This window comes from Polyodon spathula, unplaced genomic scaffold (genome assembly GCF_017654505.1).
Source record: "Polyodon spathula isolate WHYD16114869_AA unplaced genomic scaffold, ASM1765450v1 scaffolds_1422, whole genome shotgun sequence".
Lineage (NCBI taxonomy): Eukaryota > Metazoa > Chordata > Actinopteri > Acipenseriformes > Polyodontidae > Polyodon > Polyodon spathula.
Window position 1 is genome coordinate 909,650 of NW_024472902.1, and position 16,493 is coordinate 926,142.

The 16,493-nt window shown below is 41.0% G+C and overlaps 2 protein-coding genes across 2 annotated transcripts; one reads left to right on the forward strand and one right to left on the reverse strand.

Annotated features, from left to right (window-relative positions):
- Positions 1 to 264: 264 nt before the first annotated feature.
- LOC121309709 (inactive phospholipid phosphatase 7) lies at positions 265 to 7,107 on the reverse strand. Its single transcript, XM_041242818.1, has 2 exons — positions 5,265 to 7,107; positions 265 to 894 (listed from the first exon to the last, which is right to left on the reverse strand). The coding sequence occupies exons 1-2, from the start codon at positions 5,758 to 5,760 to the stop codon at positions 503 to 505; spliced, it is 888 nt and encodes a 295-aa protein (XP_041098752.1). The 5' UTR covers positions 5,761 to 7,107; the 3' UTR covers positions 265 to 502.
- A 905-nt stretch (positions 7,108 to 8,012) lies between these two features.
- fam78ab (family with sequence similarity 78 member Ab) lies at positions 8,013 to 15,945 on the forward strand. Its single transcript, XM_041242745.1, has 2 exons — positions 8,013 to 10,092; positions 15,201 to 15,945. The coding sequence occupies exons 1-2, from the start codon at positions 9,725 to 9,727 to the stop codon at positions 15,724 to 15,726; spliced, it is 894 nt and encodes a 297-aa protein (XP_041098679.1). The 5' UTR covers positions 8,013 to 9,724; the 3' UTR covers positions 15,727 to 15,945.
- Positions 15,946 to 16,493: the final 548 nt, after the last annotated feature.

A 16,493-nucleotide genomic window follows, 5' to 3' on the forward strand; every position in this document is an offset into this window, starting at 1 on the left:
AATGTGTGTCTTTTCGTTCACATAAAGTCAGAAAAAAACAACATATGAATCCAAATTAACATGTATTTATACTAAAGTAATACAAAGATGTCTACAAAAGATTTAGAAGTGAGTAGTTTTTTGAGATTTACAATTATACTGTATTTACAGTATAATTGTAAATCTCGAAAAACTACTCACTACTTTGAAATATCACTGTCCTGGTCACAAAAGCAAAGTTTGTGGGGAATAATAGCCATGTTCTATACTTTTGAGGCATAAGCAATTAGGAAATAACACTTACTACCCAGGGACAAAAAAAAATTTGTTACACAGTGTAATCAAGTCAAGTGCATTCCAACCCCAAAAAAGGCGTTTTTAATGCAGTGTGCAGAAGACAAAAAGCATAGACAATGGTATTCAGATTTTCCAAGAGGAAGGTTTTTCTTTTCGTTTTGAAACTTGATTGCAGTTGACTACACCTGAGGGGTGGGGTGGGAGTGGGGTGGGGGTGAGAGTCTTCTCAGTTGAAAAAGGGGGTCCAGCTGAATGTCCAAATGGAGATGAGAGTCTGGCAAGCGTTGGAGGACAGCCACACCATCTCCACCAGCTTGTAGTGCAGGAAGCCCAGGGCGAAGCCGCACATGACATCGGTGATGTGGTGTCTGCCCTGTAAGATCCGTGAGATGCCCGTCAGGAAGGCCCACAGCACCAGTAGGATGCGCAGAGGCACGGCCAGGACCAGGTGGGTGAGCAGGAACTTGGACACCATGGTGGCGCGGCTGGCGTGGGCCGCGGGGAAGGCGTACATGTCCATGGAGATGTAGTCCAGGAAGCCCGGGTTCACCTCCAGGGGACCCTTCCTCTTCATCAGCTTCTGCACCCCGGCCACCGTCATGATGTCCAGGATCAGGGCTGGGAAAGAGACACCGCAAGTCAGCCACCAAGCAGTGAGCTCTTGGGACACCCACATGGAACAACGAGAGACTCGCCACTTGTACAGCAGGCACAGATATTCATATCTATAATACTGTGTAGGATACTGTGTACGGTTTTTAGTTTTTTTTTTTAATCAGACTGAACTCATTTTGCTTTGATGCCCCGTGTAATTTTAAGCACTTCTCTTCATCAGACACAGACAGATGGCAGTATATACTTCTTATCTGGTTAATTAATTTCTGAGATATCTTCACAATCACACAATTGCTACTGAAACATTTGAAATGTTCATTTAAGCCACAGGAGCTGGACAGACATCAATCAGTGCTTGAAACATCATGAGATGAGAAATGCAATGTTTTTTAATTTTGCATCTGAATCCGATTTTATTAACTAACTACAACTAATTAATTACAAATGGATACATTGCTGTTGAAGGTTGTATGATCATTACTCAGTGCTTACTGGATCCAGTTCTTTCAGGGCAGTAAAGAATTTTCTGCAGAATGGCACTACTGTCAGGGTCCTTAATCATAACCTGCATCTTTTGTGTGTAACCGAAAACAGCAAACTGATGATATTCGAATCCCTTTAAACTATACTGTCAGCTTTCCTGCTGTCAACCCTAAGGAATTCCAGATGTTTACACAAGTATTAACAACATTACATGTTGCTGCTGTTTAAACAAAGGAACTCGATCAATTCTTCTTGCGCTGACTGAGGTGCCCTCAGCGTCCGTACGCTCTCTCTCTATCTCTCCCGCTCTCACTCTCTCCCCCCCTCTCTCTCTCTCCCTCTCCCCTCCCCCTCATCACAGCTTTGCTGATTCGCTCAGCCTGCTCTCGATTGCTTTGGCAAGCTCTCTTCCTTTCCCCGTTGCCCTTCACACCTGATCACACAGCTCCACGGAGTCACGCTTCCTTGACATATTGATGATGTCTTTTTTTTTCCCCCTCTCCTCAACAGTTAACCTTCTCATTAACAGAAGTGCTGAAATCGTCAAGAAGCGAGGGCACACTTTGCCAAGAGAGATCTGCCTGCACCACATCAAAAAAAAAAAAAAGTTGATGCTACTTTTTCAAAACTTTTTTTCTAATGCAATTTTCTTAAAGGACACGCAGATTGTAGATTATTTTTAACTGGACCCTAGCAATTATGAGAGCGAGGTATTATTACACATGGTACATAAACGCAAGAGTCCGACAAAACAAATTGCAATCACCTGACATATGCAGCATGCTGTAAATGGGCAGCACCCTGATTCATCTGTATTCATCCTACAGTATATAATGACACAGCACAGTTTAGATAAACAGGCTTCACTCTGCTGAGCCAATGACAGCTGTTGCAGAAGCAGCACTGCAAAACAAACCTTAGCTATTACTAGAGGATTACTAGAGGATTCATAAAGTGGAGACAAAGATCACCCTGTACAGCTATGGCCAAAAGTTTTGCATCATCACCCTATACCCTATACTATAGAATGAACTCATTTTGCATCCCAAAGTCGAATGAAACCTGTTGAATAATGTTACGTTAACACATTGAATTACATACCGCTTTGTAGTTTTCCACATACTTAATGAAAAACTGGGCAAATGTGACATTTCAAAAAATCCAACATGAAATACTGTCCTACTATTATGGCTTCCGGTAGACTTTTGCGATATAATTTTGTAGTTTATTTGATTACATGCTGTTAAACAAAAGATCTAAATTGTGTTCATATAGTTATTTATTTATTAATCGTTTTAATTATATGTCAATGCTAGAATTCTAGGAAATGGTAAACTTTTGACCAGAGCTGCACTTCATCTCAGATTCTATCCTAGAAGACTATGCTGCAGGTAGAAAGAGGCATGGTTACGCTCTCCTGTACTTGGAGGTCAGACATGATTCCAGGAGCTCTGTTGATGCCACGGGGGCGCTTTAAACTTCGAGCGAATCTAAACACCCAGGAGAACACAGCAGTTAGCTAACTCCGATCTTTCACAGTCATACCAAGCAGATCGAAGGATGTTCACGCATGGAGTATGGAGTAAATCACGAGGCCCTGGTAAACTTCAGACTCTCAGTGATGACACAACATTCAGCGCTGTCTTTCACAAGAGTCGTGTCAGCAAAATCACCCAGCAAACTGAGGTCCAGTGGCACCTGCTGCTGTCAGTCAGGGAGTGCTAATCTGCACTGTGCTATTCCCTTATCCCCTGACCCACAAACCTGACAGGATTTCTGAAGCTAAATGATGTTAAGAATGTTTGGCTGAGCCCATATGATACAGGTGCGTGCTAGCTTCATTAGATCCCCATTCTGTAGCCCCAACACAAACCCACATACTAGGAACAACTGTGTAAGGTACAATAAGGGGACCCGTGCCACAGGGGGGGGACAGGACGGGACGGGACGGGACGGGACTAGTTCCATTCTTCAATATATCTGAAATATTATTTTAAATAATTATTTTTGTATTTTTATTAGTTTTTTTTATGATTGCTAATAGAGCTGCACAAACCAATTCTTTGGCTTGAACTCTCCATGGGTGAAGGTCTGCTCTAAACTAAGGGATGAGGGTGTAGCTGAACAGGGTGTGTGGTTATGAGAAGGTTACAATGTGCTGGTTTACAGGAGGCTGCTGTTTATGTAGCATTTTCCTATATATGATTTATAGGGTAAAAACTGCAACAAATATCTGATTTATTTAACCTGTGATGTCACAGGGCAGTACTGATGGACTACTGGACTGGAGTAACGTGAGAGGGGCAAAGTTCTTTGACTAATGACAGCTAGAGTGACTGTTGGCCAATTTGTGGGCGATGGCACAAGCTATTTTTGGTACTAGCCAGTGTGGTTTCAGGTTTTAATCTAAGGGTTTAATAATATCCTATACAGAAAAGCTGAAAGCAGACACAGACCCTGCCCCAGTACTTGCAGGATATTTCTTCACATTCCTGGAAGCTGGTTTTAGCTGCAGAGTCACATGGAAAATATATCAGACATGCATAAAATACTAAGGAAGCCGGATTATTTTGGATCTACGGTCCTATAGGTTTTCCCAACCCACATGACCTTAAACAAAATGCTTATTTAGTCTTTGGAAAAAAAAAGGTATTCTGTGCTCTTCTCTTAAATAGTTTTCTGTTACTGTCAACTTTTCAAATTCGTCTTGCCTTACAAAAGTGAAGGCAATTTCAGGAGATAGCGGAAAGGTAGTGACAGCCAAAACCAATTATATTCTTCTGTTTTCTTTTTTAGTTAGTCTGGTTGCCTGACTGCACGTCTCTATCCAGACACTGTATGCCATGTCTATTTTTATGATGATTTTAAAGCAGGGGTGTCAAACTCCAGTGGATGTCCGTCCATTTGTTCAATTAAATGTGCACGGTTAATGGTGCAATAGTGTTACGAATTGGGATAAATGACTTGAATTGGAATTGGAAAATACAACAGATACAATCAGTAGGGTTTATTGGTGCTGGGGCCCTTGTTTTCTTGAAGAAGTACATTAATTAACGGGAGCACTGCCAGTCATTTCCACATGTATGGTGCGAGTTGTATATGGGTCTTGTTGTCAGTACTAGTCAATTGTCAATCAATAATGGCTGTCATTGGCCCCACCCACACCTTCAGTCCACCACAGTGACTCCTGCTGGGTAAGACAGGAATTGCAGTTTTATGTGCAAGTGTGGGTTAGGAAGTCTGCTTCTGAAAGAATTGTTAATAGACACAAGGAACCCCTTACAGGTCTCTGCTGAAGACACATGTTGGGGTTACTTTGGGTAAGTTGCTGTAACTTGATATGAAGGCTTTGGCACGTATGTTAGAAGAATATATGTCGGTTTATCTATTAATATACATAGAGAGACAGTTGTGTGCCTCGCTGTGGAACTCTATTCTGGTTATCATCAGGCAGGTTGAAACGCGGGATTCTTTTGAGTCTAAATTGAAAACATACTTTTTTGTGTTCTTTTATAGAATTGGTTGTAACCAGAGTGTATTATATATTGAGCTGTTTTGTTTTAACTGTACAGCGCTCAGGGGTGCCATGGCACTGTATAAAAATGAATAAAGTATTGTATTTGAGGGCTTGAAACAAGATAAAAAAAAGCAGACAGACAGACAGACAGCATGTTCTTAATTTACATAGTTAATGACAAGATATAAGATAGTTAGAAAAGGATTGATAGATACACACACACACACTATGGAGTAGATGAAAGGTGATTTCTATCACACACACACACACACACACACACACACACACACACACACACACACACACACACACACATGGAGTAGATGAACGGTGATTTCTATGTATTCTTTTCCAAATGCTGATGGCATCTTACCCAACAGCAGGTTCATCAGCACTTCCTGCCCTGCTAGTGTGCTGCTCCTGGTCAGGCAGATTAGAGTGCCAACAATCCACACAACACCGTGGCCGGTCATCGCCAGCAGCGTGACCATTGAGCGGACACTGCCCCAGGAGGACGTCTTGTAGGCGCAGACCCCCATCCGCTTCGACATGCAGATATCGATGGCGAGCAGGGAGTTGTAAGCTATCCCTTTGAAAGACGGGTTGAGCTGCATGCAGTCCTCCTCGGGCTGCTGCGCCGATTCCTTCCTGTCCCTGGTATTTCCATTCGGTTGCTGCGGTAGCTGCTGTTGCGGCTCCTGCTGGCTTTGAGGCTGTTTTAACTGGCTCGCCTGACCGCTTTTCCTCCGGCTGGAACTTCTAAGCTCGGCGTTGCTTCGAGCCAGAGGCTGATTCAGAGAGATAAACTCGGGTCTGTTTAGAACATTGTTTCTGTCTCTAGTTCTTGATCTGCTTTGGTGAGCAGGCATTTTGATGATAAATGTATATATGTACGTTTATTATTATTATTATTAATATTATTATTATTATTATTATTATTATTAGTATGTGTTGTTTGTTTAGTTAGTTCGTTAGAGAGTTACCCTTTCTTTCTCGTTCAATGGATATGGTTTGTCAGCAGGTATGATATTGCCCTGTCCCTACACTCTCTCACGGATTCTGTCACTCCTTGTTAATGCTGCCATATCTGGAATGCGCGCACATGCTCCTCACCCCCAGCCCTGGACAGGCTTGAAATTCAATTACTAGTGACTGGCGCAAGCATAAACCAATTGGATCAGCAAGAATATTGAAAAAAAAAAAAAATGGATTTCTGATAAAAGATGGAGCAGCGTTTCGGTTTTAGCGCTGGTGTATTTAAAGAGCCAGGATTCTGCCCGTGTACAGTCAGAAGCTACGTTGCATGTTGGGAATTGTATTTTTCCCCTTATATTTTTTCCTCAGCGGCGTCAGCGAGTTTATTTTTATATTTGTCCTACGTACCCGCTAATAGAAACAAATATAGAAACACATATATAAAAACAACATGCAAAGTGACGGTACGAAAGCTATCAGGAAAGCGCTACCTTTTTTTGTTGTTGTAAACCCGGGCTGTGTGATTGACACGCCAGGCTGCAGTGCTTCATGTGAAAATCCCAGCCATGCGAGGAATTCTCGGTGAACGGCTTCAAGAATTTCTATTTTTACTGTAGTAGCTGGGAGCGGAGAACCGTCGAAAAAAAATAAAAACCAGTGGTACTCCTGGTCATTTCTCACGCCGTCCCTTCGCAATGCACGGGAGTGGCAGGTGCTGTCTGCGCCATGCGCGTTCCTGCTTGCCCCCGGATTCTTTGCGTATTCCTGGTGTTTCGGGAGCGCTGGGAGTTCTCCATGGTGCTTAAATCTGGGCTACAGCAGACAGAGAGGCTGCATACTGTAATGGGAGCGAACACGGGCATCTGTGCAGAGCTATTCTTACAAGCTGTCCTTCAGGATAAGAAATGCTTCTCTGGGGAGCATAACAGAAAACACCAATAAGAAAAAATGCATTTGATTAAATGAAGCGCAACGGCAGGACCCACTTAAGAGACACAGAAGCCATCAATGTGCTGTCATTCCTCGCCCTTGGGTTTTCTTTATTTTTAGTCTAGGATATGTTCTGTATAATAACAAGAAGGCGCGTTTAACTGCTATTTTTAAATGACTTATTTATCTTGAATGCAACAAGAGACTTCAGAAGCATTCTGGGTAGTTAGCTAGCGTTGAACAAAAAAAAGAAACACTTGCTATCTTTCGCACACCCTTTTGTAAATAAATAGGCGGTCCCAGTTTTGTGTAAATTATACACACACACACACACACACACACACACACACACACACACACACACACACACACACACACTTGTCAATTAGCACATCAAAAAAAAAAAACAAGACGCAAAATCTGACAGAGGGCGCTCTCGTGACGGGTGCTTCTGCAGCCAAAGTTTACGCACGATCTAGTGATGTTCCCACGAGGAATAGTTTTAATAGTGATTTTACTTTATGAGGCATACTGGATCGCAGGCTCCCCTCGAGAAATTGCCGGTGATTGTAGAGAAATGCATGGTCTGGTTGTCACCCAGAACAACAGACACCTCGAGGAATCTGCCCGCGGCGCCATTGAGGTGTCCCGGGTGTTATGGCAGGCGTTACAGCGTTTCACCTTTGTATCTCATTTCTAGAATCGTTTCCTAAAAAATATTTAAGTTATGTGATGATAGTATCCACGTTGGGACAGCAGAATCTTGCGAGCAAGTAAGGAAGTGTATAGACACAAAAAGATATACACATGAACAATTACATACCTTATCAGCAGTAGGATAAAAAGAATATCAGAACATGTGTTTTTAACAACAACAACAACAACAACAACAATAATAATAATAATAATAATAATAATAATAATAATAATAATAATAATAATAATAATAATAATAATAATAATAATCATATCTGACAACATTTTTTTTAAATCAGTGATGTGTTAAAAACACCAGAATAGATAAATACATCTATTCATGTATGTTTAATACGGGTCGTGACTATTTTTAATACACAAAGAATCTCTGCTGTACTGTTAAATATTTGCGTCTGAAAATGAAACAAGAGCCTACGTTTCCCAGAACGCCCCGTGGGGTTTTAAAGGAAGTGTCGTTCTGAGCGAATCAGATAAAAACGCTGCGGAGGCAGTAGCCGGCAGATTGAATTACAGGAGGTGGGGACCTGCAGTGCTTGCAGTGGGACAAGGGGGTGAGGGATGAAGGAGAACTTGCTGGGGATTTCATGCCTGAAACACCCGCAGACTGGGAAGGGGAACAAAGGGGGAAGGAAAGCAGGTCGGCAAGAATAGATTTCCCCAGAATAAACCATCTTCATTGTAGTCGGAGAAGACGGTTTGGAGCTACAAAGTTGACCTGCTTGCCTTTGGATGCTGCTGCTGCTGTATACGAGCAGCGGCGAAGTAAATTGAAGTTACTGACTTCTGAAGGAGATTCACAAGACGATATTATTTCTATCTGGAAGAAGATTTCAAGTTTTTTTTTTGGCAGCTATAGACATCATTACACGAAAACAGCGGAATGTATATTGAATGCGTGAAACACATGCAGCTGGCTCTTCTGTAACGGTCTTTGAATACCAAACGGTCTATAAAAATATAGGGTGTTGTTAAAGAAAATATAGAGAGACGGGTGTAATTTGCTAATGGTTTCATTAATAAATGCTCCCTGATAACGGTGTGTTAATACTGTCTACAGTAGATGCTCCGTTGTATGGCACGACTCAAACACGAATGAATAGAGCCGCTTGAAATGCCAGTTTTATTATTTATTAGTTGTTTTTCTTGACCATGCAGCACATCATTTTCTATTTAATTTTAAGTAGAAATAAAATAGGCTACAGTTATATTTTATTTAATAGATGCTGAATATGTAATTAATATTGTATTTAAAAAAAAAAATAACAAGGGCAATACATAGCCTTCAACGTGTAATACTGCAGTGTTTTATTTGCGATATTATAAATCTCTCTCTATATATTTAAAGGTATTGAATGCGAATCCAGCTCCAGCAGGTCCGATGCTTGTATTATCAATAATTTAAGGTGTCATCGCTTTCATTATGACGCAATTATGACATGAATTGTTGTAAACACGGTAAAGCGTCCCTGGCCACAGTAAAAGTGAAACTTTGTTGAAAACTTGGTCACATCCTTCCCTTCAGCATCTCAATTCGTTATCTACCGCACGGAAGCTTACGAGCAAGAACAAACATACGCGGTAAAACCAGGACAAGTTAATATATCGTTCAACCCCTAACCCACACGAGAAGAGTTCATCTCAGGAACTGCAGTATTACAACACGACACGTTCATCTTAATTATTCACTTTTTACTCTGAAACTAAAATAATTTGTGTTTTGCTTAATTCACCCGCACGACGTTTTTATTTAATTGTTATTTCTAATGAAACGATCGTTTACTTTGGAAAACGTTTTTAATATTCAAGCTCCAACCTGCTCTAGTCGCAATATTAGCGCTATTCACGTGAAAAAAATACCCACGTATTCTGGCAGGGAAGCGGACAGAACGTGGAGAAGATGTTCCTGTAGTTGACAGAGGAAGCACACAACTCTCTCTGTCTCTTAGATAATGCCAGTTATGCATTTACTGCTTAAATGCAGCTGCGGTGAACTTGATAGGAATTTGAAGCTAGTGCTAAAGAACCGGGACTTGACGGATTTTCTTAATCCAAAGGAATTATTTTGCTAATGTGTGAATTTGGATATTGTTAACATCAGAGGAAGCCAAGCACCCTTAAACTCAGCAGCACAAACACAATCGTTCTTTCTTTCTTTTTTTTTTTTAAACCCAAGATGAGTACATTTTTTTCTTTTTTTTTTTTACAGAGTGGATGTTAAACTATCATAATCACTGTGAAGACATTTGCATTTCCATGCGCTGGTATTACAGAGAAAGCCTGTGTTTGTTATTGATTGCACTGCTGTTAAATGTTGCCATGGGCTGCATACACAGTATCAGGTGCAAACCGAAGAATTTCCGAGACAGCGTCGCCGTTCTGGAAGTGACCGCTTCCATCGATTCGAACCCCACCAGCATCGACGAGTCCTCAGGCGTGGTGCTGCGGTACCGGACCCCACACTTTCGGGCTTCAGCTCGGGTCCTCGTATCGCCAATGTCCGGGAAGGAGACCTGGACTGTAGGATGGATCCAGGCTTGCAACCACATGGAGTTTCACAACAAGTACGGGAGCAAGGGAATGTGAGTACAGAGCTGAGTGTGCAGTGGCGTGAATAAGAAGGGGGGGCAGCCTTCATTCATCTCACCATAGACAGTTTTCAAATCAAAACAACATGGTATTAATATGAACACAGTAAAACAACTCGAGGGCTCAGGGACCAACAGTATCAAAGACAACGAGGCTACAAAAGAGTTTTATTAGCGACATGCACTGTGACATAATAACCGGTCTACTTTTCGAAACTCTCAATGGGATATTTATAATTGAAAATGTATTATCTTGTGGTTCAGATTTACAATTTGATGTTCAAAGTGTTGCATAAGCAATAGAAATTGTTACATTGTAACATCGTACAGGTTCTATGCTGCAAAGTGATGGGGCTGCCAGCAAATAATAATAATAATAATAATAATAATAATATAATAATAATAATAATAAATTACTTTTGCAAGCCAGCATAATTACACTGATTGTCCAAAAGTCCTGAATTACAGTTTTTTGTTAGATAAAATGTTATTGGACTCCATTGCAGGTCCAACAAAACACTGATGCCAGAAAACCTCCTCGACTTTCCGGACACCTTCCAGTTATAGAAACCACCCCTCTTCTGGTATTGTCAGAAGGATCAGTTACCACTCATAGCAAATTGATTTTACTCTACCGTTACAGCACACGCACACGCACACGCACACGCACACTTGCCATAATAAAACAAGTGTTTTCGGCACTGTAACTTCTGCCGCAGCAGTAATAAGTTCTAGATGTAGAAACGGCATTATGTTTTTTCATTGTATGAGAAACTAAATATGACTATGGAAATGCTTATCCGAGTAGTGGTGGCATGCCTTATATTTATAAACAGGCAGTATTTAATATATAATGCACGTTTTATAAAATAAACCGAATACACAGCAATACATAATTACACAAATAAACAAACAAACAAAAACGTGTATGAAGTAGGCATTTCATAATCTCAAAGTGACCTCACAAAAAAGGGAAACGCAGAGGCACCCGTAGTGCCTCTGCTTACATATCGTTTCAAAAGCCGGGCTTCCTTCCCCACACCCAGTTATCCGCCACCCGGTCTTCTTTCACCCTGCCCGGCTCGGCTCTCAGCGTGCTGGGGTTCCGACTGGGCCGACTGTCTTTAGAGGCCTGTGGTTCCACGGCTCATGTTCCGAAATGCATCACTCTAAAAACACAGCATTTAAATACAATTCAAACTTGAAACGCTTTGTGCATTCTCGTGTTTTTTTATTTTTATTATATTGCAGCGGGCAGGGGGAAGGCAGCAGCAGGGCTGGTAGGTTACGTAATCACATACAAATACATAAACGTGCATATATAAATTGTTGTTATTCCTGACTTGTTGAATCCTATTTAATATTATATTTTAGAAGTATAATTTGCACTTAAACACTGTAAACTGTGCTGTATTTAAAATAATGATTTTGCATTGTAACCCTACAAGTCACCTTGGATAAAGGCTGCTGCCAAATAAAGAAACAAATGATACAATCCAGGGGATTGGCTAGTGCGGAGAAATGCTCAGGAATGTAGCTGCACCAGGAAGTTTTATGTTTTCACCCTAAATAAATAAATAAATATATGTTTCCTTGACCAGAAAAGCTAGGTCAATGCTCATTTTCACATAGAAGCAGAATTGAGTGGGGAAAAAAAAAAACCAGAAATGCATCCACTGTTCATTTACAAGAGCAAACGTGTTCAAGTAAATGCAGTCAGATAATAAGGCAGTCTAAGCCTATCTCCATTATTGCAAATAGGAACTGCGTCGGGATTGACTGATGGCATCCTCTTACCAGACAGGTTTTTAGTGTTGATGATAACACCGTGTAACAATTTTTTTTTATTTTTTTTGTTCCTGGGTAGTAAGTGTTATTTCCTAATTGCTTATGCCTCAAAAGTATAGAAAATGGCTATTATTCCCCACAAACTTTGCTTTTGTGACCAGGACAGTGATATTTCAAAATATCACTATTTCCAATGGGAAAACGGGCAAATGTGTGCCTTTTCGTTCACATAAAGTCAGAAAAAAACAGCATATGAATCGAAATTAACATGTATTTATACTAAAGTAATACAAAAATGACTACAAAAGATTTAGAAGTGAGTAGTTTTTCGAGATTTACGATTATACTGTAAATTTACAGTATAATCCTAAATCTCGAAAAACTAGTGACTTGCAATGTGGGAGAGGTCAGCGCTACAGCGCTTTCATTGTTAACATACAGGTATCTACATCACTGGCTCCTGTATAAACCAGTGTTAACATTGCGGGATATACTGTATTTCTTTATGCCCGAGCTAAGCAGTTATGGTTTGAAGCATAGTTGAGGAAACAAAAGCAACACGGACGTTTCAAACTGCTTCAATGTAGCCACTGTTTTCATTGAGGATCCTCCCCCCCCCCCCCGAATGGACGCTGGGGAAGTCATGTGAACAGGGGGGAATACACCGATAGCAAGTACCCAGGACTGCAGCATAAGACTGCAAAAATACAGTTGCTGTTGTACACAATGGCCCTCACTGGCCAACAAAGGCCACCGACAGGATGGCTCCTCAGTCCTGGGCAGGCGTATGGTGTGTTTGCTGGCCAGTTTTCTCTGCCACTTGGTATAGGTATGGCATGCCACTGTTAATGTGTTCTTCATTATATTTTCCTTTCAAGCATGAAATATTTAAACTAGCTGAAAAAAAAAAACCCAACAATTTGAAGTAGTTTTAGACACTTGATCGACATTTTTAATAGAAAATTGTTTAGATTTTTCCCGTAACACACTCCTCACCTCATCGGATGCTATTATGCATTTGCGTCTTCCATATGTAACCCACATAAAGACTGGAAGAGTGTTTTTTTAATCCGTCCCCATATGAGGACGCCATGCATGAAAGGGTTAACCCTTTCTGTCGCAGTCTTCACATCTTGGTGATATTTCATACCTGTGTCATGTAGCTCTTTAAAAAGAACCATAGCTCTCTGTCTCTTACTGACAAAACAACATCATCACAGGACTTGGTTTCCTTTCCCCATTCACTGTGATACAGCTAACGATGACTTCAAATATGATACTGCAGCCTAAAAAGGATCAATTGGTGTTTTTTCCTCCCCACAGTGATGCAGAAGCTTCATTTTGTATATAGTGAGCTTCAGAGCTGGCATGAAATTTCCCTGCTCTGATTATAGTCTAACAGGACTGTCCTCAGAATAGGACACAGCAGTTTGCAGCCAAAACTAAGGCTTCATAGTTTTTTTCAGTGAAGAAATATTGATTTAGAATGTATCACATTACATGAATACAGCTTGTGTTGTGATGATTTTTTCAAAAGAAGAATGTGGTACTTGTGTGCGAATGATCTGAACAATGGTAGATCAATGTATTGTGAGTAGGTTTTTTTTTTTTCTTCAAAACTTTTATTCGCTCAGCGTTATCTAAATTAACAGGATCTGCCTTGCCTAGTCATCTTTCTGGCTTTTCCCAGTGCTTGACTGTCTGCCAATATCATGAAAAGGCTTGTCTCGTTCAGATTCCCATTAGATGTACTGTATCAATTAAGGAGATATCCAAATACTTTTTTACATTTTCCAATAATTGCTCTGTAATAAATGGTGCAGCTGTCAATTAATAATTATGTTTCTATTTACATTAGTTTAAGTATGCTTTTTCAATTGCTGTTTTAGGCTTGCCAAATATTGGCAATAGCTAACAGCAAAACAGAGTCATTCATTCTTGTCGTGCTTTGTTTTTTGTGCCACTGGATGCCAGCATGCAGTTAATATTTCATTGATCGTCAATTTGACAGGCAGTTTAATATAAAGGGTTTAATGGGGCCACAATATAAAACAGCAAGCAACATAAACAGTGATAACTATCTGCGCTCTAAACTTTACCACCTCCTGCTGCTGAAAGTTGTTGAAAGAACCTGAAAAGGCAGTGACAAGCAGATGTCAAGGATGAAAGCTGGTGTTCTTACAGCTAGAATTTCTTTCCCGGGGATGTAAACAAACTGGACTGTCAACTGATCCCAGATTGCAGTTTCTTCTCTTACTTTCACTTGCTAAGACAAATACTGGTAGTTGGCTTTCAGTCTGTGTGCATGTCACAGACCAATAGATTAAACTTGCATCTATTCTGGGACTGGCTCAGATGGAGCACTATAGTGACTGTGGGAATTAAAATGAAAACAAAAGAAACTACAGCATTTCTCAAGCTGTGGGTAGAAATGGTGGGCTTTTCAGAAACGCCAGGAAATCAGAGCAGAATAGAACTGCTGCTACAGAACATTTCTGTACCATATCAGATACAGAATGTGCAGTTTCTCACGGGGCACGAAGGGCACGTTCGGGTTCGTTGCCAGCAGGCGGGAGGGTTTCAGTTTCCAAACATCGCGCCTCTGGAGCTTGGCAGCTCAAATGCCTCCTTGGAATGACAGGGTTTGTGATTTTATTACTGGAACAAGAGCTACTCATCAACATTACCAGAGACTATGCCAGCTTGACACACTGTGGGCACACAAAATAGCACGTTTACCCTGCTCTGGTATTGCTTAGCTAAGGCAGGCAGGGCAGGTATGACTGGGAATAAATCAAATACAGAGGCTTCTGGGAAAACAAAATTGATTCCACCGACAGCCGTAGGGCAACCTGTTATTAGGACAGGGGTGTAACATGGAAGGAACTGACTTTGGTACTGTGAGCATACAGTGTATAGTACTGCCACTGCATTTTTGCAGTCTGATTGTGACACTTAGGTTAAAGTTGAAGAATCGGGGTGAAATTGTTACGATTATGTGTGCGGATGTTCCTGGTTCTGTTCCCAATTCCAGATGAAATTGACAATTATTTAATACCGGTAATCCATTAAAATAACGGACTGCGCACATACAGAATTGACCATTTTTATGACTGTAAAAATTTCTTAATAGGTGTTACTCTTCTTAATGTTTTTATTCTTAGTGAACTTAATAAATACAAATGATGAATGATTTATGAATGAGGAAGAGTAGCAGATATTTATCCCCGCTGATGAGAGTCCAAAACAAACACTCAGCTTTGCACACAAACCGCCCGCATCCTAAATACTTTGCTTTGTATCCCCCCCTCAAGGTCGAGTTGGGAGCTCCCGGACTTGAGAGACAGCAAAGTCCAAGCAATAAGCGACTCTGATGGGGTGAACTACCCTTGGTATGGTAACACCACGGAGACCTGCACCATCGTGGGCCCGACCAGGAGGGAGACCAAGTTCACTGTCAGCATGAACGACAACTTCTACCCAAGCGTGACGTGGGGGGTGCCGGTCAGCGACAGCAACGCCCCGCAGCTGACCAGCATCCGCAGGGACCAGAGCTTCACCACCTGGCTGGTCGCCATCAACCAGGCCACCAACGAGACCATCGCACTGCAGACTGTCAAGTGGAGGATGCAGCTGCATATCGAGGTCTTCCCGGAGAAGCCTCTGGGCCACCGGGCCAAGCTGCTGGAACCCTCTGCCCAGGAGCAGCCCACCATCCTCACCAAGAACGAGCCCATCCCCCCCAACGCCTTGGTGAAGCCCAACGCCAACGACGCTCAGGTCCTCATGTGGCGGCCAAAGACTGGGGAGCCGGTCGTGGTTATACCTCCCAAATACTGAACTCACTTTCTGCTGAAACACAGTGAAAGGGCACTTAAAAAAGAAAAAAAAAAGTTCTATTATGAAGACAAAATAAAGATGCCCGGATCGGAAATACCAATGGACTATTCCTGGAATGAATGATTGCAACCAATCTACCTTTTAAACTGGGTCGGGTATCACTGTGCTAAATGAAATCATTGCAAAAAACAAATCTTGGCTATTTGCTTGCTATCTAGACTAATTTTATATATATATATATATATATATATATATATATATATATATATATATATATATATATATATATATATATATATATATATATATATTTTTGTTTCATCTCAGTTTTTTTTGTTGAAATTTCTGAATTGTGGATTCAAATGTGGAAAAAATTCTCATACAGTATTTAAAAAAACATGCAATACTTTTTTAAAGGTGAGAAACGCCAACCCATGCTGCCTTAAGTTTACATTGCTATTGCTTTCCATTGCAAACTTTTTGCCTTAATTAGGTTTATGATGCAGTATCCCTTTTCTAGGGACTACACTATCCTGAACCGTATGCAATGACAGTACTCTCTCTCCAGTACGAACTGAACAGACCTTCTGTTTTCATAAACTATTCCTCACATTAACAGATCAGATGCGTTTGTGCTGCTTCAGTGCACTCCTTGCCTGGTAGCAATGAGTTTTAAAACCCCCTTCGAATGAATATTTATGAACTGTTCTCTTTTTTAAGGTGTTTTTCTCCCTTAAAATTGCTAAATTATTATTCTTCTCGTCAGT

Excerpts from the sequence above, each read along its gene's own strand:
- LOC121309709 (XM_041242818.1), bottom strand. The coding sequence starts at position 5,760 with ATGCCTGCTCACCAAAGCAGATCAAGAACTAGAGACAGAAACAATGTT. Across the intron at positions 895-5,264 it reads GCTGATGAACCTGCTGTTGG|CCCTGATCCTGGACATCATG; the intron begins GTAAGATGCCAT and ends TCTCTTTCCCAG.
- fam78ab (XM_041242745.1), top strand. The coding sequence starts at position 9,725 with ATGTTAAACTATCATAATCACTGTGAAGACATTTGCATTTCCATGCGC. Across the intron at positions 10,093-15,200 it reads AAGTACGGGAGCAAGGGAAT|GTCGAGTTGGGAGCTCCCGG; the intron begins GTGAGTACAGAG and ends CCCCCCCTCAAG.